At 36.6% G+C, this 23,871-nt stretch overlaps 4 protein-coding genes and 1 long non-coding RNA gene across 6 annotated transcripts; 2 read left to right on the plus strand and 3 right to left on the minus strand.

Moving 5' to 3' along the window:
• Positions 1 to 1,163: 1,163 nt before the first annotated feature.
• HIS1-3 (histone H1-3) lies at positions 1,164 to 2,119 on the minus strand. The gene is made up of 2 exons (XM_022052470.2): positions 1,851 to 2,119; positions 1,164 to 1,724 (listed from the first exon to the last, which is right to left on the minus strand). The coding sequence occupies exons 1-2, from the start codon at positions 2,013 to 2,015 to the stop codon at positions 1,278 to 1,280; spliced, it is 612 nt and encodes a 203-aa protein (XP_021908162.1). The 5' UTR covers positions 2,016 to 2,119; the 3' UTR covers positions 1,164 to 1,277.
• Positions 2,120 to 6,203: 4,084 nt separating this feature from the next.
• On the plus strand, positions 6,204 to 11,100 carry LOC148266206 (uncharacterized). Its single transcript, XR_015818286.1, has 2 exons — positions 6,204 to 7,660; positions 7,972 to 11,100. It is a non-coding gene; the product is annotated as an uncharacterized LOC148266206 (long non-coding RNA).
• A 1,196-nt stretch (positions 11,101 to 12,296) lies between these two features.
• On the minus strand, positions 12,297 to 17,650 carry LOC148266207 (uncharacterized). Of its 2 annotated transcripts, none has more exons than XM_088217411.1 (11): positions 17,200 to 17,650; positions 15,657 to 16,693; positions 15,499 to 15,588; positions 15,099 to 15,392; positions 14,427 to 14,541; positions 14,190 to 14,348; positions 13,784 to 14,037; positions 13,604 to 13,700; positions 13,037 to 13,089; positions 12,870 to 12,952; positions 12,297 to 12,775 (listed from the first exon to the last, which is right to left on the minus strand). In XM_088217411.1, exons 1-10 carry the CDS (start codon positions 17,369 to 17,371, stop codon positions 12,884 to 12,886), a joined length of 2,340 nt encoding a protein of 779 aa, XP_088073537.1. In that variant the 5' UTR covers positions 17,372 to 17,650; the 3' UTR covers positions 12,297 to 12,775; positions 12,870 to 12,883. The 2 variants fall into 2 exon arrangements, with proteins under 2 accessions (XP_088073537.1, XP_088073536.1); XM_088217410.1 differs by having other exon boundaries at positions 14,928 to 15,392; positions 17,200 to 17,648.
• A 748-nt stretch (positions 17,651 to 18,398) lies between these two features.
• LOC110822268 (uncharacterized) lies at positions 18,399 to 20,950 on the plus strand. Its single transcript, XM_088217413.1, has 6 exons — positions 18,399 to 18,691; positions 18,776 to 18,859; positions 19,032 to 19,116; positions 19,345 to 19,433; positions 20,339 to 20,450; positions 20,566 to 20,950. The coding sequence occupies exons 1-6, from the start codon at positions 18,656 to 18,658 to the stop codon at positions 20,805 to 20,807; spliced, it is 648 nt and encodes a 215-aa protein (XP_088073539.1). The 5' UTR covers positions 18,399 to 18,655; the 3' UTR covers positions 20,808 to 20,950.
• A 511-nt stretch (positions 20,951 to 21,461) lies between these two features.
• Positions 21,462 to 22,979, minus strand: GMD1 (GDP-D-mannose 4,6-dehydratase 1). The gene has a single exon (XM_022052584.2). The coding sequence runs from the start codon at positions 22,826 to 22,828 to the stop codon at positions 21,707 to 21,709; it is 1,122 nt and encodes a 373-aa protein (XP_021908276.1). The 5' UTR covers positions 22,829 to 22,979; the 3' UTR covers positions 21,462 to 21,706.
• Positions 22,980 to 23,871: the final 892 nt, after the last annotated feature.

A 23,871-nucleotide genomic window follows, 5' to 3' on the forward strand; every position in this document is an offset into this window, starting at 1 on the left:
AATTTGAACTCAAGCTTCACGACAAGAGTATTGTATGGTCTAAGCTATTTTATTTTTTCTAGAATTTACTGCTTTATCTAATCATTAAAGTTTAAGAACTCAACTATAAGAGGATAATGTACATGTTATTAAGTAAGCAGAACTCGACTAGGTTTATTCAGTTCGAAATTTCAAATCAGGTTAAAAACTTGATTTGATTTTTTTTTTTTTTTTTTTATTTATTTATGAAAAAGAAATAGCAACTTATGAAATGGAATGTAAACTGCAACTGGTCCTTTGTGAACCAGTTTTAGAATGCTACACATGTTTATATACCCTCTTGAATTAAGGCCGACAGGCCCGAAATTAATGGGCCAATTGTGGAAGAAAATGAAATGGCTGGGCCGTGTATTGTCAGCCACAAATTATTATAGACTGATTATTGATGGTACGTACAACTTTTTTGGTAAAATCTTTAAGCGATTTTACTCATCAAATATATATATATATTTTTTTGGTCAGAGAAAACACACTTCGAACCACTCAACTCTTCTAAGAATTCCAACCACTCCAACTCTTATAAGAAAATACACCACATTGACCACAAATCAACTGTGCCATAGAGATACACAACTAGTCAGAAAAAAGTTAGGTACAGTCAGTCACCTTCAGTTATATATATATCAGTCTTAAGATTTTCTACTTTTTCTCTGACTGTAACACAAATTCACACAAACTTCAAATATGAAATCCGTATCCTTTTTTTTTTTTCCTGAAAAAAAGTATAGGTGAGTAATTAAACATTCAAGCAATAATGAGTTGGTCCGTTCTTCAATTCCTAATATCTCAAAGAAGTTTATTTCCAGTCCCATCTAAAAACTTGTTACATTAACATGTTAATATGCCATAGATATATATATTATATATAAAGGTTTTAGACACGTTTTTATCTTTAGATCCACGCGAAAGCCAGAGACTAAACCAGACATGTAGCAGAAAATGCTATTCTGATTTATCTCATTGCCGCGCTGATGCTAATGAAAAATGATTAGGTGCTTAAACGCCACGCAAGTACAACCACTGCCTTGTTGGGTTACTGAAAACACTGTCTCAGTTTTCCGAGTTGGGAATCCAAGGATCAAATATTCAAATCAAGAAAATTCTATAAAATGAAGAAAAGAAGATGGCCAAAACCAGTCCAGACACTAAACCATAAACCTCAAAATAGATTACATACAAACTGTATATTCACATACAAGAGCTAAAAGGCTAAGCACATGACTAGATTCTATAGTTCTTTAAGCAGCTTTTTTGGCTTTCTTAGCCGCAGGAGATTTGATGGACTTGGGCTGCTTTGGCTTTGCAGGGGTTGACTTCTTTGTCTTCTTGGTCGCGACTTTCTTCTTCTTCGCTCCCTCGGATTTTTTGACCGCCGTCCTCTTGCGCTCTGGAGGAGCGGTGGTTGTTTTCGCTTTAGCTTGTTTTGGTTTCTTCACTGTCGACTTCTTCGAGGTCTTGGTCATGGTGGGGGTGCCCTTGTCCTTCTCGCCTGACTCAGAGAGCTTATAAGAGGCTTTGATCTTGATGAGTTTGCCTCTGTTAGCACAATTCTTTAGTTGCAGAGCCAACATCTTCCTGAAATTAGCAGGCAAAACCGCCTTGTGCTTCCCTTCCATGTATTTTGCTATGGCGTACGGACTAGAACCGTTCTTCTCCTTCAAGGCCAATAGTGCCTCCTTGATCATCTACAGTAGAATAAACATACACCGTCAAGATCAATCCCATAACCGATCAATTTCATCGTGAAAGCATAGCTCGAAGGAGGAAATTTGCATAAATAGAGAAGAAATGGATCAGGGATGAAAGAATACCTGAAAGTAAGGAGGATGAGCAGCGGCTTTCGGCTGTCTAGGTTTCTTTTCCCTGGGAGCTTTAGGTTTTCTCTCCTTTACAGGCTTCTCCTCCGGCTTCGGCTCCTCCGCCGCCGGCTGCTCCTGCTGCTCAACTACTGGAACTTCGGCTTCTTCGGCAGCCATTATAGATAAAAACTATATGAACACAGAAAACAGACAATCTTAGCCCGAGAAGAAATCAAAAGGATGCAGATTCGCGATTACTTGTTCTCTGATTTCTTCCGAATTGATCCCCCCAACAATTTATAGCGGGGGAACGATCCATGGGATTAGGGAGTGTCGATCTCGTATTGGTCCATTCCAGAACACCTAGATTGCCAGCGTGTAAAAGAAAAGATCTGGAACGTACACGTGGAGAAAGATCGAAATATTGTTCGTTAAGGTTAGTGTATATAAATAAATGGAATACAGACGTGTGGATGGAAATTCTAGGATGATTTGCACAGTATAATAGAAGGGAAAGGTGTGTTTCCTGGATGGTTTTGTGAATCAATTTTTTCGGCATCTGTCCTGTGTTTCTCAATGGAGTTTTGTCCAGACTGCAGATAACAAAACGAAGATTCTAATGTGATTTAAATGGATTCAAATGGTTGACATTTGCTTATCCTGTGAGCTCTTGAATGCCAAACAGTTTTTTTGGGGTGAACTACTTACAGTTACAATCTAAGAAAACTATATTACATCTATAAAAAAGAAACTATTCTGCATTTAGATAATTTCTGTAAATTTGTCTTCTTTTGTTAATATTTAAAATTAAAATATATGCAGAAATTGGATGGTTAATATAAATTAAAAAAAATATTTAATGATCAAGAACAAATACTTTAAAGCCAATTCGTAAAAAACAACCTTCAATAAAAAAAAATACTAAAAAACAACCTAAAATATCTCTAAATACTCTTATTTGATCATTATATTTACACAATTAAAAAACTCTTAACATCATATAAATAATTCAGTAATGTTATGACTCTTTTAGACAATTTTTATATATTTAACATATAATATTCTATATCACTTTTGAATTATACTAAATTTTTAATTAATACAATTGCCATTCGAATCCATAAATCCGAACATTACGACACTTTATGTAGCACTATCCCTTATGCTAAAGAACTATAAACATATCCATATCTGTGTTCCATTATGTCTTTGGCCATTTTATTCATGCAACTTAAGAAACTAATGAAAGAATCGCACATACAAATGGGTAGACAACTCTTTAAAACTTAAATAAGTTTCATTTATGGATGGAGAGTGATTTCGTAATTTAGAATTGTTTCTAAGAGAGCTATTCTATCCCTCTACAAAGTGATCCTTCCGCCCTTTTACAGTCTTTTCCTATTTTACCCTTCTTCCTATAGCAAACTTTTGAGTAGTTTTCTTGAAGTAACATACAGCAATCATCAGTACAACGAAAATAATCTATCCGATTTTGGACGTCACTTAAAGAGCAGACCCAAGAAAGAAACACACCAAGATCAAACCAATTGGCTCTCTGTCCATATTGGGTCACAAGTCTGCCCAGAATTACAAACCAACCCCACAAAAGTTCTGTTAATGCCTACTCACTTCACTCAAGACATTGATGGCAAAGACTTTCAAGTGCTGCCAGAAGCACCTTTTCACCTACCGAAAAGGAAAAAAAACCCTATGCGCAGTAACTACTTGCAAAGGGCAAAAAAACTCAAAATCAAAAGAATAGCATTCTATTTTTCAATTTTAATGCACAATTCAAATATTTTTTAATATTTTTATACACATTCAAAAAATTTACAACTCTTTTATGCACAGTTGAGGATTTGTATCTTTAGCAAATATTTTTTAAAATGAGTTTCATTTAGTTTGAATTTTTCAGTTAAAAATTATTCAAATTCTTCATCAGCCCAAACCATGACCAGAATAAACTCCAACTACAATAGTCCTATTGTCCAATCTAATATGCATCTAAAATTAGATTTAAATAATTGATGAGACTGGATTGAAGTATAATCAACCTGAACCTATTCATTTTTTATCTTATCGTTTTAGAATTTACAATTTTTAATATCCCAATTTACATTAGATCAGCAATCAGTTTGTGTCAAATTTAATCTACCCTTTATGTTCATAACTAACAATTTAAATATATAACAAAATGAATTAATAAAAGATATGTAGAATTGATAATTTCTTTTAAGGTAAGCATATTGAAAACTATGAAATTTTTTAATTCATAATCAAATTAAATGTATGCTTTCACATTGAGCTTGGAGATTAAAACATAATTTATGCTCCTACTTTCATGACGAAAGAAGCTTATCTAACATTACTTCAATCAAACAGAGACAATTTTGAAAACCACTAAGCATCTCTCAACAATTGGATATTTGGATACATTGTTTTGGTCTGCTGCAATATGACTTCATCACACTCATAAATCATGACGAGACAAACAGGAAAAGCAAACATGAGGTGGGGATATGTTTAGTTCCATTTCAAAAAAAATAATTTTTTAAGGTTAACGACACTCTTACCAAAATTTAATTTAAATTAAGATTATAAATGATCTGAAACTGCCTCGGCCAACAAGATAGAAACTCAAATGATTATTCAAAAAGGGAGAGAGCGATAGCGAGAGCAAGATCGAGAGAGAGAGAGAGAGAGAGAGGGAGAAGAGGAGAGAGGAGAGAGGAGAGAGGGAGATAGTGAGAGAGAAGAGAGGTTGGGAGAGAGAGAGAGAGAGAGAGGTCCTAACATGGATGGACCGGTCAAAGTCCACCTAAACCACCATGTATCAAGAAATAAACCAACACTTCCAGAATCCAGACAGATAATTTTATCTGAAATTTAAAATTAAAACACCAAATAATACATAAACAAAAACATGCATGTCAGAGAGGGAGTCTAGAACATGAAAATATGATACGTTCAAGGATAAGATCAAAACAGGATTAAACATCATTGTGCCATCTTCCTAAATGCGGGCTGACAAAATTGGCATTACCTGGAATAATTCCAGTGGGAATCTCGGTAATGACTTTTGCATTATCACCCTATCAGAGGCACCATTGCTAACTCTTAAATGTCAGATTATCCTGTTCCAGTTCAGCTACAGATACTAATGACTTCACCAGACATGGAGAACATGGACAGAACGAGGAAAAGAAATATGAAACCTAAACTCGTAACTATTTACTCGAGGAGTTAACTTATCCTTGTCCTCTCTAATTAAAAGACCTAAACGGATATGGTTGAAAAAAAATGAGTAATACATAGCTTTTAGATGATGCTTTAAACTGTCCCACCAAAAACATTATTCAGAATCATGCAAGCAAATAACAGAGAATGTTAATGAAATCCCCAACTAGTCAAACAAAGCATGGAGAATAAAGAATATAAGACCTTGATGATTAAAGACAAGATGTACAGGCAGCATCCACAACTTCCCATGAAGCTGACCTTGGCATCCAAAATTGTGCGACCCAACACATGTTAAATCATCTAAAATCATCACCAAAAATGTAGAAATGAATCAACTACACAGAACTCAACAACCGAATCAGAAAAGATATTAAACAATTATATCTTTTGAAGAACCGAACCATCACAACAAAAACAAAACTCTACATTGACAAAGATCCCCCAACTTGTACAGCCAATTTGAATTTAGCATTCAAACAAAATTGTCAACATACGCTACATATACTTTGAACACTTACGTACATCTCTTTTCATTTATGTTTTGACAAGGAAGGCAATAGGCAGGCTAAATTTTGCCAAACTTAACAAGTAAAACCACATATTATTGATAATTGCCACAAGTTATAACGGGTAAGAGAAGAAAGCCCAATATCCTGACAAATTTTAAGTACCTAAGATTTATAACTCTGTCATCATCAATCAAAAGCCCAAACATGCTGCCCAAACCACAATCACTATCCTGCTTCTGTTTCACCAACTATGAACCTTAAATGAAGATATATGGCCTACATAATGATCTGTCCATGCCAACTCCATCATGCAACTACCAGTAAAATAATCACAAAGATTAAGATATTGATCGCCAACTGTTTATGCTCATGGAATGCCAAAGAAACTACAATGCATATAGCACACAACTTAATCATGAGGGATTAATGAATGAAAGAAGTCAACTTAAATTTTCTCAATAAGACTTATTTGAGTATACAAGGTAAGTAGTTTTGCATATAAAAGGGCTGTAATATTATTTCTGTAAAGTAGGGAGTCATTTTGTAAATACACATTAGTTTCATGTATAAATACCCTCAGTTAATGAAAAGAAAAATATCTTCTGTTTTTCCAAATTCTTCCACTCTCTCTTCTTCCTCATTTTCTTCCACTCAATAGCTCGACTCACACACTAAATCTGTCTCAGTGTTTATTGATCTAGTTGTTTCATTCATCAACTATATACTTTGATGAACGTTAGACTGTAACATGGTATCAGAGCTCAAAGATTTCTTCCGATCGAGTTTTTTTTTGGTCAAAACCAAAACCCTAGGTTCCTGATTTTGCAAAAAAATTTCTCTACCTTCAAGTTCTCACGTCGATAGTGATGGATACAACTACTGCTAGCTTAGAGCCGTCAACGTCTGAAGAAACTATAGCGAATCCATTCTATCTGCACCCGAGCGAGAGTCCATCGCTTTAGCTGACTTCAACCATTCTCACAGGTAACAATTTTCACTCATGGTCGAGGTCAATGAGAATAGCCTTGATTAATAAAAATAAGATGAAATTCGTGGACGGTACAATACTAGTCCAGAGTAAAGACGATCCTATGTACAATATCCGGGAGCGGTGCAATATGATTGTTGTATCTTGGATAATGAGGTTGATTTCTCCATCTATTGCTTAGAGTGTAATATGGAGAGATTGCACAAGAGACTTATAGAAAGACTTCCATGATAGATATTCTCAAGGTGATGCAGTTAGAATAGCTAATCTCCAAGATGAGATTTCAATGATGAAACAAGGAACCTACTCAGTCATAGAATATTACACACATTTGAAGATACTATAGAATGAGTGTTTGAACCTGATGCCTCTGCCTCTTTGTGATAGACTTTCTTGCGACAGTAAAAAGCAATGTTTGTGTAGTGTTGGAACAACGGTTAGAAAATACTATGAGGAGGATAGAACCATTAGGTTTTTGAGAGGACTAAATGAGTTTTTCAGCGTTATAAAGTCAGATCCTAATTCAGGATCTTTTACCTCTACTGAGTAGGGTATTTGCACTTGTTATACAGCATGAGAAAAAACTTGACACAGGACTTTCAGAACAGAATTTTGATTCAAATGTTTTGCATATAAACAAGACTTTAGTTCCTCAATAGAAATGCCAGTTTTCTAGACAGAAATTAGCAATAATATAGAAAAAAATAAGAATTATAATTCTAGAACTGGTGGATTCAATAATGATAAGAGGCCAACATGCACTTATTATGGCTTCACTGGACACACAGTAGAGAAGTGTTATAAGACGCATGGGTATCCAACGAGATATAAACCTAAGTCTCGGAACATTCCAAGAGTGAGTCAAGTTAGCACTCAAATTGATGAATTAGAATATGGTGTAGCTAATTCTCATGTAAGAATTAATGCACAATGCAATGGTCTAGATGCATTGCCATACTCATTTACTAAAGATCAATATCACAAGATACTATCCCTTATTCAACCGTCAACAGCTCCACATATTTCAACCATTACTCCTCAAATCAACACTCTCTCTGCTAAGTTCCAACCTTTCCCTGAACCAGGTAACACTACTTTCTCTTTTATTCCATCTACACTAGTTGACTGGATCATTGAATCAAGAGCTAGTGATCATATAGTGAGCTCAATTGAGCTGTTCACTTTATACATGTCTATTGAAAATATGTTCATTAGATTACCAAATTCATAAATACTTAAAATCACACACATCGGTACAGTACATATTACACCAAACCTCATCCTTCAGAATGCCTACTTTGTTTCCCAGTTTACACTCAATTTGATTTTCATTAGTCAGCTGTTAAAATACTCACATTTTTCATTAACATTCAACCGTCATTATTGTGTCATTCAGGATATTCACAGCCAGAAGAAGATTGGTTTAGCTAGGGCAAGACATGGCTTGTATCATCTTGAAGTGCCAAAATCCAAGAATATACACAATGTGAATTCTGTCATAAAACCAATCTCTTGTACTCATTCTGTTGATAAATCAAACCTTCGTGACTGTTCTTCTCTTGTAAACAAAAATAATATGTGGCACTTCCGTCTTGGCCATCCTTCTCCACCAAGGCTGCAAGTGCTACATCAGTTGAATGATTCAATAACTCCTTGTTCTTCATTTGTTTGTGATATATGCCATTTTGCTAAACAAAGAAAACTTTCATTTCCCACAAGTGTTTCTACAAGTTCTTGTTGTTTCGACTTAGTACATGTTGATATTTGGAATCCCTTTTCTATTACCTCATTCTATGGTCATCATTATTTCTTGACCGTTGTTGATGATAAGAGTCGTTATACATGGGTATGCCCTATAAAGACAAAAAGAGAAGCAAGGCAATTGATAATTAATTTTTTTGCCCAAGTTGAGACACAATTTCAAACCAAAATCAAATGTTTGAGATCTAACAATAGAAAGGAATTCAATTTACACAAATTTTTTGCTAGTAAGTGTGTTGTACATCAGCTTTCTTGTCCATATACACCACAACAAAATAATGTGGTTAAAAGAAAGCATCAGCATATCTTGAATGTGGCGAGATCATTGCGATTTCAAGTCAATTTACCCATCACATACTGAGCAGATTGTATTTTACATGCGGTATACCTCATCAATCATATTCCGTCTCCAATCATCAACAATCAAACACCTTATGAACTTTTATTCCATACTATCCCTACATATCATCATCTTAAGGTATTTGGTTGCTTGTGCTATGCTTCTACCTTAGACTCCAACCGTTCGAAGTTTGCTTTGCACGCTACCAAATGTATTTTTCTTGGTTACCCTTCTCATATCAAAGGGTATCGAATCTATGATATTTATTCTCATAAAGATTTTGTATTTAGAAATGTCAATTTCGTTGAACATGTCTTTCCATTCCATTCCATACCTTCCAATGACTCTGATAACTTTGTTTTACCTCATTCTAATAGTTTTACAACAGAGTTGCATAATGATACAAGTAAACATTTTGCACAACAAGATGATACAGACCATAAAAGTCTGTCTGAGTCAGTCGCTTTTGATCCTGTTTCTTCTCCGACTCCTACTTCGCCCTTAAATGCTTCTCCTATATATACAATGACTCAACATTTATCACTTGTATACCAAAGGCGCTGACCCATCCAGAGTCATAACCTGATCTGCCAATTAGAAAGTCAACTAGGCAAGTAAAGCAACCGACTTATTTTAAAGACTATCATGTGTATGGTCTGAACTCCAGAATCCATGTATCCTCACCACATTATATTTCTAATGTCCTATCATATGACCATATTCCACATAAACAGCAAGCCTTTATCTTTGCTTTAAGCCAAGATCAGGAACCAAAAACATATAACCAAACTGTTGTTTCTCCTTATTGGAGAGAGACAATGCAGGCTGAGATTAATGCACTTGTAGAAAATCAAACATGGGATTTGGTTACATTGCCTCCTAACAAACAGCCTATTGGATGTAAATGGGTTTTTAAAATCAAGAGCAAGGCTTATGGATCTATTGAACGGTATAAACCTCGGTTAGTGGCCAAGGGATATACTCAACAGTCTAGTATAGATTATTTGGACACTTTTTCTCCTGTTGCTAAGGTCACTACTATTCGCACTTCGCTAACTATTGCTGTAGCTAAAGAATGTCTGTTACACCAGTTGGATATTAATAATGTTTTTCTCCACGGTGATTTGTCTGAGGAGGTTTACATGATTCTTCCACCTGGTTTTAATTCTACTCAACAGAATCAAGTTTGTAGGCTTAGGAGGAGTTTCTATGGGTTGAAGCAAGCAAGTAAACAATGGAATTTCAAGTTAACTGATGCTTTGAAGCAACAAGGCTTCATTCAAGCTCATTTAGATTCTACTTTGTTTATTAGATCCGCTGGCTCTTCCTTCATTGCTCTTATTATCTATGTTGATGATGTAATATTAACTACTAACAACATGGAAGAAATACAATCTGCCAAAGGGTTTCTACATGATTAGTTTAAAATAAGACTTAAGGGAGCTCAAATTCTTTTTAGGTCTTGAAGTTGCAAGGTCTCAGGAAGGAATTAATATTTATCAACATAAATATACATTAGATTTACTTCAGGATAATGGTTTTTGGAACAGTAAACCCACTCCAACTCCTATGGTTCCTTCTATAAAATTGGTGAAAGATGATGGCTCACCCAAAGTTGATTCAACTGCATATCGGCAGCTTGTGGGTAAGCTTTTGTATCTTACCACTACATGACCAGACATATGCTTTGCCGTTCAACACCTTTCTCAATTTCTTTCCCACTCAGACACATTTATAGGTTGCTCATCGGATCTTGAGATACTTAAAAGGCACGCCTGGGAAAGGTTTATTTTATCCTGTGCATAATTCTTTGAAATTGAAAGGTTTTAGCGAATCTGATTGGGCCACTTATCCTGATTCACGAAAATCTGTCACCGGCTTTTGTGTCTTTCTCAGAGATGCTCTTATTTCTTAGAAAAAAAAAAAAAAAAACAATCAACTATATCTCGGTCTTCCTCTAAAGTGGAATACAGGGCTCTTGCTACCATCAGTTGTGAAATGCAATGGCTCCGTTTTTTGCTTACTGATCTACTTGTGAATATTTATCCAGCTGTAGTTTTTGGCGATAATCTGTCAACAATAAAAATTGCTGAAAATTCGATTTTTCATGAGCAGACAAAACATATAGAAATTGATTGTCATCTCATTCGATAGAAAGTTACGCAGGTATCATTCAGTTGCTCTCTGTTTCTTCCACCCATCAGCTGGCTGACTGTTTCACCAAGCCACTTTCCATTTCCAAGTTTACAGCACTTATATCCAAGCTGGGTATACAGAATTTGTATACTCCAGCTTAAGAGGGGGTTATTAGAGTATACAAGGTAAGTATTATTATTTTTGTAAAGTTGGGGGTTATTTTGTAAATACACATTAATTCCATGTGTAAATACCCTCAGTTAATGAGAAGAAAAATATCTTCTGTTTTTCCAGATTCTTCCACTCTCTCTTCTTCTTCATTTTCTTCCACTCAATAGCTCGACTCACGCACTAGATCTGTCTCAATGTTTACTGATCTAGTTGTTTTCTTCATCAACTATGTACTTTGATGAACGTTAGACTGTAATAAGACTGTTGGGCTGTCCCAAAAGAGCTCCTCTTCTAATGCTAAACATGAAATAATATAGCGAGCTAATCCTATAAAATAATAAATGCACAAGTTGTTTCTTTAGTGCTAAGAAATAACTAAATATGCAGTCTATCTACTAATGGCTAATGTCATATAAGACTGACATAAAACCCCTCAATCACAAGGTCCTGCAGGCAGGTGGCGAAGAAAGTAGTGAACTGTTACGGGAAATAATTATTACTGGCTACCTCTCTCCATGCCAGGATTCCCATACTACATTTCATTTAGTTAAACTAACAACAATTTCTCCTTGATCACAACCAAAATTGCATATCAGAATATAATTCTCTATTTTTATCAATAAAGATTTCATGGATTTTTACTGCTTTGCATTATGCCTGAACACTTCAATCAGCAATATCATCATCTAAGGTTAAGAGGCATGCAATTTCCTAAATAGAGCACATTAACTTAAAATCTGAGAAAAAGGATGTGTTTGCTCTCCCTCCAACAAACAGAGCTTCCATTGATACAATCAGGATAAGGATACAATTGAGCCCCGAACAGAAATTTATCCACCAAGAAAAGTTAGTTTCACCAAAAATAAATTTGTAACTATTCTCATCTACAAAAAATCAGCATTGAAGTACGATAGAGATCTCACTCGGATTAAGTATTGCGTTGAATACTGAGTAAAGCACCCAAGAAATAATTCAACCATTTGACAAAAGCACTGGTTAGGAACAAAGATTTTATTCAGTGGCAGCAAATTTCTCTAAAGAAATCATCTGTTGAATGTGTTTGATGATCGTGGCAAACCTCAAATGCACAACAAGAGATTTCAGCACTAGCCCTCTTTCTTCGTAAAACAGTTTGGAGATAACATAAACAGTCCAAATATTTATCTTACCTACCATTAAAAACTGATTGGAAGCAGTTCTGCTCTAAACCCTTGAGTTGCGGATTTATTAAAATCTTTGCTGTCATCAGTCATGCAAGCAGATCTAAACCTCTTTATTTTCCCCAAGAAGTCTTCTAGGAAAGCATCATAAAATACTCTAATAAGAAGATTTGAATTACTAGCTCTTCCATCAAATAAATAGAAATCTGATATCAATGTTCCCCTTCCAGAAAAATAAGTCCTTTCAGCTCCAAAATTAACATCATCAATTTGTATGGTCCAAGATCCTAATCACTGATAAAGCGTGAAACCAGTATCTGCACTTCATCCATAATTAAAATCCTCAAAAGCAATCTGTACTTAGGCCAAAAGTAGCAGGTGTCTATCCCAATCTCGATCATATATAAATTTTATTAGTTTCTTATTCAGAAACATTCTAAACTAGACCCATAAAACAGAGGATACTGCACTGAAAGATCAATGGAGATCACACTGACAATAACTGGATCTGGGACTTAAAAAAGGCAGAATGAAGATGTGAATAACAAAAACAAGGCAACTTCAACTATTTTCATCGACAGTAAGCCTTTTGCACGATCACCAACAGAGTTCATCCTGTATTTCCAGGCCACCTAGACACAATTAAGCCAGAACCTTCAAAACATTAATAAAACTGATTAAACAATGAAATTGGCAAATATTAAACTGAGAAGTCAATGGCATTACCAAAGGTTCCCACTCTAATGGTAATAGCCGCCTCCACCTCCATATGAGCGATTGCCCCGTTGATAAGTTGGATATGAACGAAACTGCAACATAACCAGATGGATTGTCATCAACATATGGTTACTCTTTTGACCTTAATTGGGAAAAAGTATAAATTGGTTACTTACATCAGAACCATAATAATCATGTGAATAGATATCACCTCCAGCTCGATATGGATCTAAAACAAATATCCATTCAGACAATCAATGGTATAGAAGAATAATCAACTATTAATAAACGGAGGCTGGTTTACGAAAGTAGTGGGCTGGTTAGAGCACAACAAATGGTACTGATGTATTAAATGGTCGAATTAATGTCACTTGTAGATTATTAAATAGTTACTGTAATAAATTTTTTTGTTTTCTTAAACTATTTATTTAGTAGGTTATAATTTACTAAGTTAACAAACAGATTACTCTTAATAGATTAATTTATCTAACAAATAGGTTTTGCTGAGTAAGTTAGTAAACAGACCATGTTTAATAGGTTATTTATTCAATATATGATAAGATATATGGGTATTATGCGTATTTGGTGATCTTTATTGAAAAGGAAAAAAAAAAGAAACACACATCTAGTAAACAAGTCATTAAATGGGTTAAAAGTAATTTACTGGTGCATAGCGTGTATCAAATGGATAGTCCATATAAAAGGAGTAAATATGCTAAAGTAAGCAAAAAATTGGACCATACCACGATAATGAGCTCCACGAAAAGATGAGACTGCTTGATCAGAATAATCCAGGCGAGGTCGGGTTCTACTTGGCTCAATGGGATCAACATCATGGTACTAAAAAGAAAGTGAAGTTTAAAACAAGCACAAGGGAGGATATCAAAATAAGAAGGCAATTATTGGGCACAGGACAAACATACCGTCATATAAAATGGCCTCTTCATCCCTTGTGCACCTTCCTCATAACCATAAGGGTCATCATAGTACCTTCCACCAAATGGTCTATCAAAGGCTTCTTCTGGAGGAAATGGTTGCCTCCTTGAAAAAGAATGTTCCCCATATCCTCTATCAGGTCCATCATCCCAAGGTCTAAAATTAGGTCTTGACGGACCAGCACTTGCAACAACTCTACCAGATCCATAATAACCACCTCTATGAGTACCCCTTCTTCCTCCTGCTTTACATTAACATATATTAGATTGAAAATGCAAACATAAATGTGCATCTCGCATCTTGTTCATACAGCCGCATGCAATCTAAAACAGATGCCATAATTTACAAATAGCCAGGGAAAGGGGAGGGGATGGGTGGAGACAGACGCATAACCTCGTTCCATTGATTGTCGTCCATGAAATTCAGCATATCTATGATCATAGTTACGTTCGAACCTACTAGTTTGACCATGTTTATTGAAATCCCGGCCACGCTGGACGTTTGGCCAATTAAACTGATGTCCACCCTGACCACCCCGTGTAAAGCCCCTTCCTGAAAGTATAAAAGACGACATCAAAGGAGATTTAGATGATCACAAAAAATCCAGTTCCTTGTACAATGTTTGATTACCAAATCTTGAAAAAGTCCCAACACCACCACGACCAATTCGAAATCCACCAGACATTCCACCTTTAACAGCTTGAGTTTTAGGTAAAGGATTTGATAGCCTTGCTTTTACTTTAATCTAACAATACATGACAACAGAAAAGTAATCAAATATGCATCTCCATTAATTTACCAACAATGATATAAAAATTTGTTAAGACTCCTATGTACCAGCACATGCATCTACAACTAAAATTATCAAACAGGGAAAACGAGAAACATAAGGCAGGAAGGAGGGAAGGATTGACAAATAAAACTAAGATTCTTCTGCCTTCTCTTCTACTTTTCTCTTCCTTAAGCCATACAATATGACAAAATAAAGCAACTAGTGAGCTGCAGTCCTGGGTTATTGATTGCAATGTTACTTGTAAACTATTGTTACTAAATTAGAAGTTGATGTTGCCCCAAAAATTTTTGAATAAACCATTTTTCATGGAAGTTTCACTTATCCAACTAAAGGTATACCTTTGACTTCCCATCAATTATATCTGTATTGTTTACACCATCAATGCAAGAAACAGCAGCTTCATGGGTCGAGAAATCAACAAATCCAAAATCCTTCCTCTTTGCAGTCGACATATTCCGAGCCAGTACAATACGTATAATTTCTCCATAAATTTTAAACTGTCCCCTTACCTGTTCTTCATCCCAGTGAGGAGGAAGCCCATCAAGAAACACTGTTTTCACCTTGGCCATTATTTCTGGGTCAGGTTCACGTAAAGGCTCAGCAAAAGCAACTTTTGCAGTTCTCTCAGAGTGACCAAATACAACATCAGGCTTCTGAAGTCTCTTGTATGCAAGCATGGCATCAGCATGACAAGAGAACTCAAGGAAAGCAAAACCTCGACTCAACCCTTCATGTTGGACATCTGGAACCAGAGTTATGTTTTCAACCCCTTCAACACCATAATCTTTCAACTTTTGTCGAATCTATCAGTTCAAAATATATCAAGCATGTTATTTCAAAATATATATGCATACAAATATATCAAGCATGAATGAACAAATAATGAAGCATAGGGTGCCATGAACTCACAGCTTCCTTTGTCCATGTGTTGCAGACATTTCCCAAGAACAATGTGTCATTGTCTTCACTAGGAGCAGTCCCACAACGCTTCCCACAAATCTGTGAATGAAAAAGGGTTAAACCGAAATTTAAAAATCCATGAAGCGGAAGTATAGATAGATTCATACCACAGGATTTTTCATTTCTGATAAAGCACACTTTGCATGCTCCTTGCTTGCAAACTTCACAAATGCATACCCCTTATTCTTATTAGTTGATAGATTCTTGTGTAGCCGAACTTCAACAACCTCTCCAATCTTCTCAAAAACCTTTCTCACATCCTCTTCACTAGCATCACGATCCAACCCACCAACAAAAATCTCGTGCTCTTTCTTAATCCGACGCTCCTTCGCAACAGCAGTTAATTCCCTATGTTCATCTTCCAATTCCTGAGCTTCTTCAGCAGGTTCCTCCACATCATCCTCCAGTAGCTCTTCTTCCTCAGGATCTTCAAAGTCTACTTGATCACCATACTCCTCCAATCTCCCATCATCACCATATTCTTCCCCTCTAAGCCAAGCTTCTCCTTGGAACTCATCTTTGTCATTTCCCTCCATGTTACTTGTTTCAATCTTTGCATCCTCCTTACTGTTGTCATTTGTCATCTCCTCCTTGAGATTTTCCTTTGTTACCTCTCCCTCTTTTGAACTGCTGAATTGTTTGTTCTCACTGGAGTTGGCAACATCCATACAGTCACCAAGTTGGATTCCCCTATCCTCAACAGTTTCTTCTAGCTTCCTAGGCTCTTCAATATTTTCAACAGGAGTTAGTTCCACTTCCTTTGTACCTTGCTCACCCTTTGTCGATTTGTCTTCATCTTTAGCAGAAATTTCCTCCTCTTTGGAAACTTCTTTCTCCCTAATTTTATCCATATTTTCGGAAACAGTTTGTTCAGCTTCTATTGTGATCTGTTTCTTCTCTTTTGATTTTCCAGAATTTTCACGAACAGATTCCTCAGTTTTTGCATGTTCCAAATCCTTTATCTCTGCCTTCTTCTCATTCTTTGGAGATTCCTCAACCTTCTCATTTACAATCTCTGCTGATTTTGCTGTCTGTGTAGTTGTAGCCTTTCCTGCAGGACCCCTATTTCTGCCAGGTGTTTTCTTTACCATTGATTTTGTGCCCAATCTAACTTTTGCCTCTGGAGCAGTTGTACCAGTGGGTGCTTCACAAATTTTTTTGAATCAAAATAGATTCTCATTAAGCGAACAAAACAAACAAGTTACAACATCAACTAAGCAACCGAAATTAGATGCACCAGGATATAGTTAGAAATATAATTCGGTGCAGTGCTATTCTCCATAATTTATTCAATCGTGATACAAATCTTACTAAGAAAAATTCTGCACACTAAGTGTAAGAAGCACCGACTTATCAATAGTTGATAAAATCAAATTTAGCTTCCTCAAACTACATGCAACAATGAACTTGATAAGGTCCATTACTTTGAGATACTGATGGTAGCTTCCAAGTATTTTAGAAATCCAAAAGATAAATCATAAATAAGCCAGGAGTCAACTGAAAAAGCCACACCTAAAGAGCTATTATATCTACAACACGCACGTATTTGTCTTCATTCCCGTTTGTTGAGTTATCAAACAAACTGTGGGCCAAAGAACTAAAACAAGCACACATCGATAGAGCAGAAGAATCAAGTGTTCAATTGTATACCTGGAGATTGTTCAGGCTTTGAATCGGAGCTCGCGATTGCTGTAGACGATGTTTCGACGCTCTTCGCTTGCTTCGGAGTGGCCAAAGCCGCTTTAGCAGCGGCGGATTTCCTGGCCGGCGGTGTTCTCTTCACGGCCGCTGGTTTAGGAGAATCGGCGTTTCGTGTTCTCATGTTAGAATAATCAAAGAACTCCTCGAAAAGTGTAGGTTTAGGTGCGCGTATGGTGCTTCTTCGGGAACCCCTTGGCTCTTTCCGAACAGAGTAGACCTGACGAAGTTTATGAGTTGAAATGAATTATTTCGGGAATAAGATGGTTGGTGCCTGGGGGTTGCTTCATTACAAATTAACAAAGGCGTGAGACTATTAAATACTGCACCCTCTATATCGCATTCGCAGGGAAGAGATGGAGATTGAAATGGAATGAAATTTTTATATGATTTTTTTCAGGAGAAGTTTATATGTTTTTTTTATTATTCGTTCGGTTTCGATGAGAGAAAAAATTAGTTCATTTCGGGTTGATTTCAATTTGCACTCAAAAACAAATCCATTTAGATTAAAAATATAAAGAAATTAAAAAAAAAATACTTTTTTGAACTTATTTTTATTTTTATTAATTTTATAATTAATACATTATTAAAGAAAATAGACTCACTTCAGTCCAGATTGAATGAAAAAAAAACACACACACACACACACAATTTAGTTTGATCCACCCTTCGTCACTTATTTATTCAATTTGATCTATCTTCAAACTCATAAATACCCCTACATTATTTTATTAGAAATTAACATAAAAATTTTCAAATTTGATGTAATTGACATTTTCATTATTTTCTCTTATATAAAAATTACAAAGTACCGTTTTTAAAACTTAATACAAAAATAATCCATAATCTTCCATTATTTTTTAAATTTAATTTATAACATCTTACATTTTTATATTTTATAACATAATTGACATGGGAAATAATATATTTACTGTTATATGTATCTTTCAACTCAATTATATAAATATTTATTATGTAATTATAACCCAACATTTTTGTGTAAATTTACTTACAATGACACATAATATTCCACATTTGTATTCCTATTAAATTATAGCTTTTTATATTTTTAAATAGTGCATGGTAAAATTTTAACAAAAATATTAGTTAAAACGGTTCGTAACTTATTTTAAACATTTAAACCGATTCAGCCGAACCAATTGTCCTGCCGGTTCAAGAGAAAACTGCAAGCTGAGTCGCTGATGATTCCCAAGTACCGGAAACGAAAGGACAGACGTTAACACTTCAACGGCGTGTAAAAATCTGCGGGTACTGGCACACGTTTCCTTCATCTTCTTCCCTGCGATAAGCAGAAAGTGGCAATCGGCCGAACTCCGTTACGTTTCTCAGATGTGTTCGTGTTTTAACTGAAATCTCCAGAGTAAACGAAAATTCGAGATTACCATCAATGGGAACCTCAGATTCAACGCTCGCAGGTTCACAGGTAAACCCCTCACAGCTCCGTTGATTTTTATTTTGTTGCCTTCTCGCTGATATGCGTCTGTTTATTCCATAATTGCGTATGTAGGGAACGGGTGAAGGGATCACCACTGTTGCGCAGCGACCAGAAACCCTGGATCCCATTTTGGAGAGACTCAAATCCTTGAAAATTGTGAGAGTCGTTTATAATTTTCTCCAATTAAAGGAAAAAAAAAAAGGAAAAAGAACAATCAGGGATTCGTTTTTATGCATATATATTTTTGGCTAATTAGATATCCTGGTGTCTCACTTAGCAGACTAACAGAGCTTATTTTCTTTGGTTATTTTTGAATGTCTAATTATAGGCAACGCCGATACTGAAGTCACCGCCGGTAGAGAATAGCTTGACCGACATTTTAGTTAGAAAACCATCGTCTTCTTCGACTTCCGGTAAGCTTGCTTGTTACAGTTTACTGGATTAATGTTTTGTTGCTAATGCAGCTTTGCTAGATGACTTCTGCTAGCCCTCCTGTTAAACATGACCTAAATAATCCATACTGGATTAGTAATGCCAGTGATGAATTGATTCTTAGATATTATTATATGCTGATTATCATCAACATGGAGATTGTGGTGACGGGATTACTTTGGCTGTGCCCTTCAACTTTCAAATATTAGGTTATGTAAATCCTAAGGAGATACTGGAGCTATTTTTAACGTACCGTGATTGGCAAGAGGGAAAGGCTCAAGAGATTAGCAGGAAACAGGTTTGCCTCTTCAGTTATAAACTCTATTTCTGCTGCTGTAGCTTAGTAATCATAAGAGATTTGGTGGTTTTGATCAGTTCTTTTGTGGATTATCCGGAAATTATACCGTATAAGATCTATAAATTGTTGATTTTTGTATTTTTTGTATTTGGATCAAGATTTGGGTTGGATTTAATAACAGAAGGAAGACTTGTTGAAAGCAGCATATGACAGCACCTCAAAGAATACTTCCGATTTTAAGGTCTTCTAAAATTGGGTTCTGATGGTGATGGATCAAAGGCTATTTTAAAATGTCATCTAACAAAAGAAATGTCAATAGCTACACCCAGGATGCTGATGTTTGGAATTACCTTTTGTTATATACGGTTCTAAACTGGATTGTCTAACACAAGGTGAATCTAAATGAGGCCTAGATGATGGTGTCTTCAGGCTCTTCAAGTGTGGGAATCATCAGCATTTTTCTGTTTTAATCTTTGTTTTTTGTTGTGAGAGCTTGCCATTGATCCTATGACATTTTTTGAACCTAAATTTTCTTTATACGGGTTCATATTTGGGAAATTGTTATCACTTTAAAGGTTTAGTGGCTACTTCTCTTTTTTGATGTTTTTTGAGAGCTCAGACTTACCTTTTGTGAGAATCTTCGTTGGGAAACAGGTTAACTAAGAAACATCAACTTTAGCCATTAAATGGTGGGGAAATGAGGAACCATTAGCCAGCAGAATTAGGCTGCTCAGACACTGAATTGTTTCCCACTTAGCTGACATTTCTTTCTCTGACTCTTTTACTAAGATTCTTTGCTCTAGACAGAGCTTTCAGTTGATTTCAAATTCTTTTTTCTTGCCTATATTTTATAAGAATTAGAACATTTTGTGTTGCATACATTTTGATGAACTAAAACTTTGAAGGAGGAGATAGAGAACAAAATAGAAGTAGCAGATGCTTTGGCAGTTAAACTTCTCCAACGTTTTAATTACTCGGTGTCTGCTATGAAAACAACTTCCCAGCATTTGTCTGGAGGTAATTGATCTCTATTATATTCTGGGGGTTCACATTTCTGACTCTTTCTATGGAATATCATACTGACATTTTTCAATGGGTTATGGACATCATTTAACTTGGAAAACACATGCAGTTCATGGATTGCAGGTAGAGATTGGAGAACTTAAAGGGAGGTTGACTGAGGTCATTAGCAACTGTGATGCATTGTGCAAGAGAATTGCTGCAGAGGGTCCAGAATCTCTAAGGACATCCGTCAAACCATTTGCAGTTCCAACATCACAATTGGAGATCAGCTCTGGCTCTTCTGTTGTGCAAAGAGTTGTAAACAGAACCCCTTCCAGCTCTATTACAGAGACAGAGGACAAGCATGACTGACTCCTCTTGTTTCTGGCATATAGTTCCACAGAATTCTACTAATTTGTCTCTCACATAGAGATTGAGCCACATTATAGTAAGTTCTTGTATTAAACATTTTGATAGTTGCAAATTGAAATGAAAATAAATTGATTTATATGAAATGGAGGACAGTTTGTTTCCTTTCAAGTCACTTGCAGTATTAGGAAACATAAACATGGAAGGTGGGTATGCTTCCAATTTTTGGGAAGTTATTTTTGGAAGGAGATTGAGATAAGAGTAGGAAAATTAAAGAAAACAAGTTAAATGTAAAACAGTTCCTACATAACAGGAAACCAATATTATTAATTTACTGACTCCCTAAGATGTTCACTTTGAATATTTTCAAATTCGAAGTGTTAAGTTTATTTAATAATTGCAAACTGAGCAACAATTTTTTAAACTAAATATTTTGTTGCCAAATTGCCGTGATTTTCTTTTTTTTTTTCCAGATAATCTATTTACCCCATATAGATCACGTGAGTTTAATTAATGGCTCTAAATGGGAAGGGGATGGAGATCTGTTTATTTTGCAGAATTAACACCTTAAAAAATTCAATTATATGAAGTGCAAAATGGAGGAACTGATGGTTTTTATTACTCTGTTTTAGTGCCGAAAAAGGTAGAAGAAGAGAATTGTAACATTTTGCAGAGCCAGCCAAGAAATCTAATTAAAAAATCCAAGCTGATTTTGTAGAATCGTTTTACAGTGTCGGACTGCTTATAATCTGCAAATTGAATGAATTGGGTTACATAAAATCGAACAGCTTAAGGAAAAACACTGGAATTAGAACATCAAATAAGTACTCTCCTCTGGAAATCAAACTATACTCTCTCTATGAAGCATCAAATAATGATATCGATAACCAGGAAAGGCCCCATTATGGCTGCTGCTGGGCATCCATGTAGCCAGCATCCACAAGCACCTTCTCCCTGTTAGCCAATTCGATGTCTTCATCAACCATCATCTTCACTAACTGTTCAAAACCCACCTTAGGCTTCCATCCAAGCACCTTCCTCGCCTTGCTTGAGTCGCCCTTCAAGTTGTCCACCTCCGCAGGCCTGAAATATCTCTTGTCGATAACCACATGATCTCTCCAATTCAACCCCACGTACCCGAAGGCAACCTCCAAGAACTCCTCCACCGTGTGCGACTCCTCCGTCGCCACCACGTAATCGTCCGGCTTCTCCTGCTGCAGCATCATCCACATCGCTTCGACATAGTCCCCAGCGAAACCCCAGTCCCTCGACGCCTGTAGATTCCCCAGAAACAGCTTGCTCTGCAGACCCACCTTGATGCGCCCCACAGCTCGCGTGATCTTCCGGGTCACGAAGTTCTCTCCGCGACGCGGCGATTCGTGGTTGAAGAGGATCCCATTGCATGCGAATAGCCCGTAAGCCTCCCGGTAATTGACGGTGTACCAATGCGCAGCGCATTTCGAGGCTGCATAGGGGGATCTAGGGTGGAAAGGCGAGGTTTCAGACTGCGGAGGTGGAGTGGATCCAAACATTTCAGAAGATCCAGCCTGGTAATATTTGATGTGAGCGCGCCCGGTGGCGGAGATGTGAGATCGGACCGCTTCTAATAGTCGAAGGGCCCCAGTGGCGACAACATCGGCGGTGTAATCAGGGATCTCGAATGAAACAGCGACGTGCGATTGCGCTGCTAGGTTGTAGACCTCGTCGGGGCGGATCGTATCGAGCCAGCGGCGGAGAGAGGAAGCGTCAGTGAGGTCGGCATAGTGGAGCTTCATGCGAGCCTTGTGGGCGTTGTGGGGGTCGATGTAGATGTGATTGATACGCTGCGTATTGAAGTTGGAGGAGCGACGGATCAGACCGTGAACCTCGTACCCTTTGTTGAGGAGGAATTCCGTCAGGTATGAACCGTCTTGACCGGTAATGCCGGTAATCAGCGCCACCTTGTGTGGCTGCGTGGCCGCGGGACTAGTAGCAGCGTCACCGTTGGCGGATCCGGATTTGGGGGTGTCGTTCTCGGATGCCATTTCGGGTTTGATCCGTTTGATCCGTGGGGTTTGATTGAAAATGCGAGTAAGAGAAAGTTAAGAGTGCGGGTGGTTTGACGGTGGAGTTTGGAAAAAATTTAAGAGCTGATTGAGAAAAGAAAGAGACGCGGTTTTCTCTTGATCTGTTCCCAGCTGGTTTTTATACTGTGAATACCAGCTCAGGTCTCAGATATGGAGGTCAATTCGGTCAATGGAGGAAAGCCCAATCACTGACCAATTTGGTCCATTTAAAATGACGATTGTATCCTTGATACCAAAATTGCGGTGCGATGTGATTGGTTCCTTATTAAGTAATTATGTAATTTTATGGCTGTTTAAGCAAGAAAATTCCATTTTCTACACAAGATCTCTCTATGATGGCCTTCTCTGTAATTAGTGTTTCAGCCGAATCGCTCCCATGGTAATTTTATGAATAATCAAATCAATGGGCCCACGCTGTTTAGAGGTGGCACCCAGTTGCTGGGTTGTTAAAGAGCAAGCGGTCACGGCTGCAAATGAATGTGATGTTGTCCAGGGGACAACCAAAATTTTAGGGCTGCCAAAAGCCCAAAGAATATAATACAAATGACCCTTCTCTCGGTGAAGCCTGTAGATTGCGTGGGCCGAACCCTAACTTAGTCTAGTTGCTGACTTATCTGGTTTAGACCATATTATTTATTTTGGTGGCTATTGGTTCAGAATCCAACTGTATCAGACTATTCTTTTTAATTTATATTAGTCTTACTTTCACTTGGAATGATAACGGATAAAAGTGGACCGATTTTTTGGTTTTCTAGTGTCCGTATCGAGAACCAGTTTGTCGAAACTGTTATTTTTTAGACAATCATGCAATAATAATCTTTTTTTTTTAGATAAGACATTCGGTGCAATAAATATTGTTGTTTCTTATTCACTTAAAAATCCAAGAATAACTTAAGATTTGGTTGAGTCTTCAACTCAAAAAATTCTTCTCATTTGATTCTATTCCGATTCAGTTCTAAACCGATAAACAATCTATTTCGTTCACCTTGTTTCCCTTCCAA

This window comes from Carica papaya, chromosome 4, assembly GCF_054855325.1.
Source record: "Carica papaya isolate Zhongbai chromosome 4, ASM5485532v1, whole genome shotgun sequence".
NCBI lineage: Eukaryota > Viridiplantae > Streptophyta > Magnoliopsida > Brassicales > Caricaceae > Carica > Carica papaya.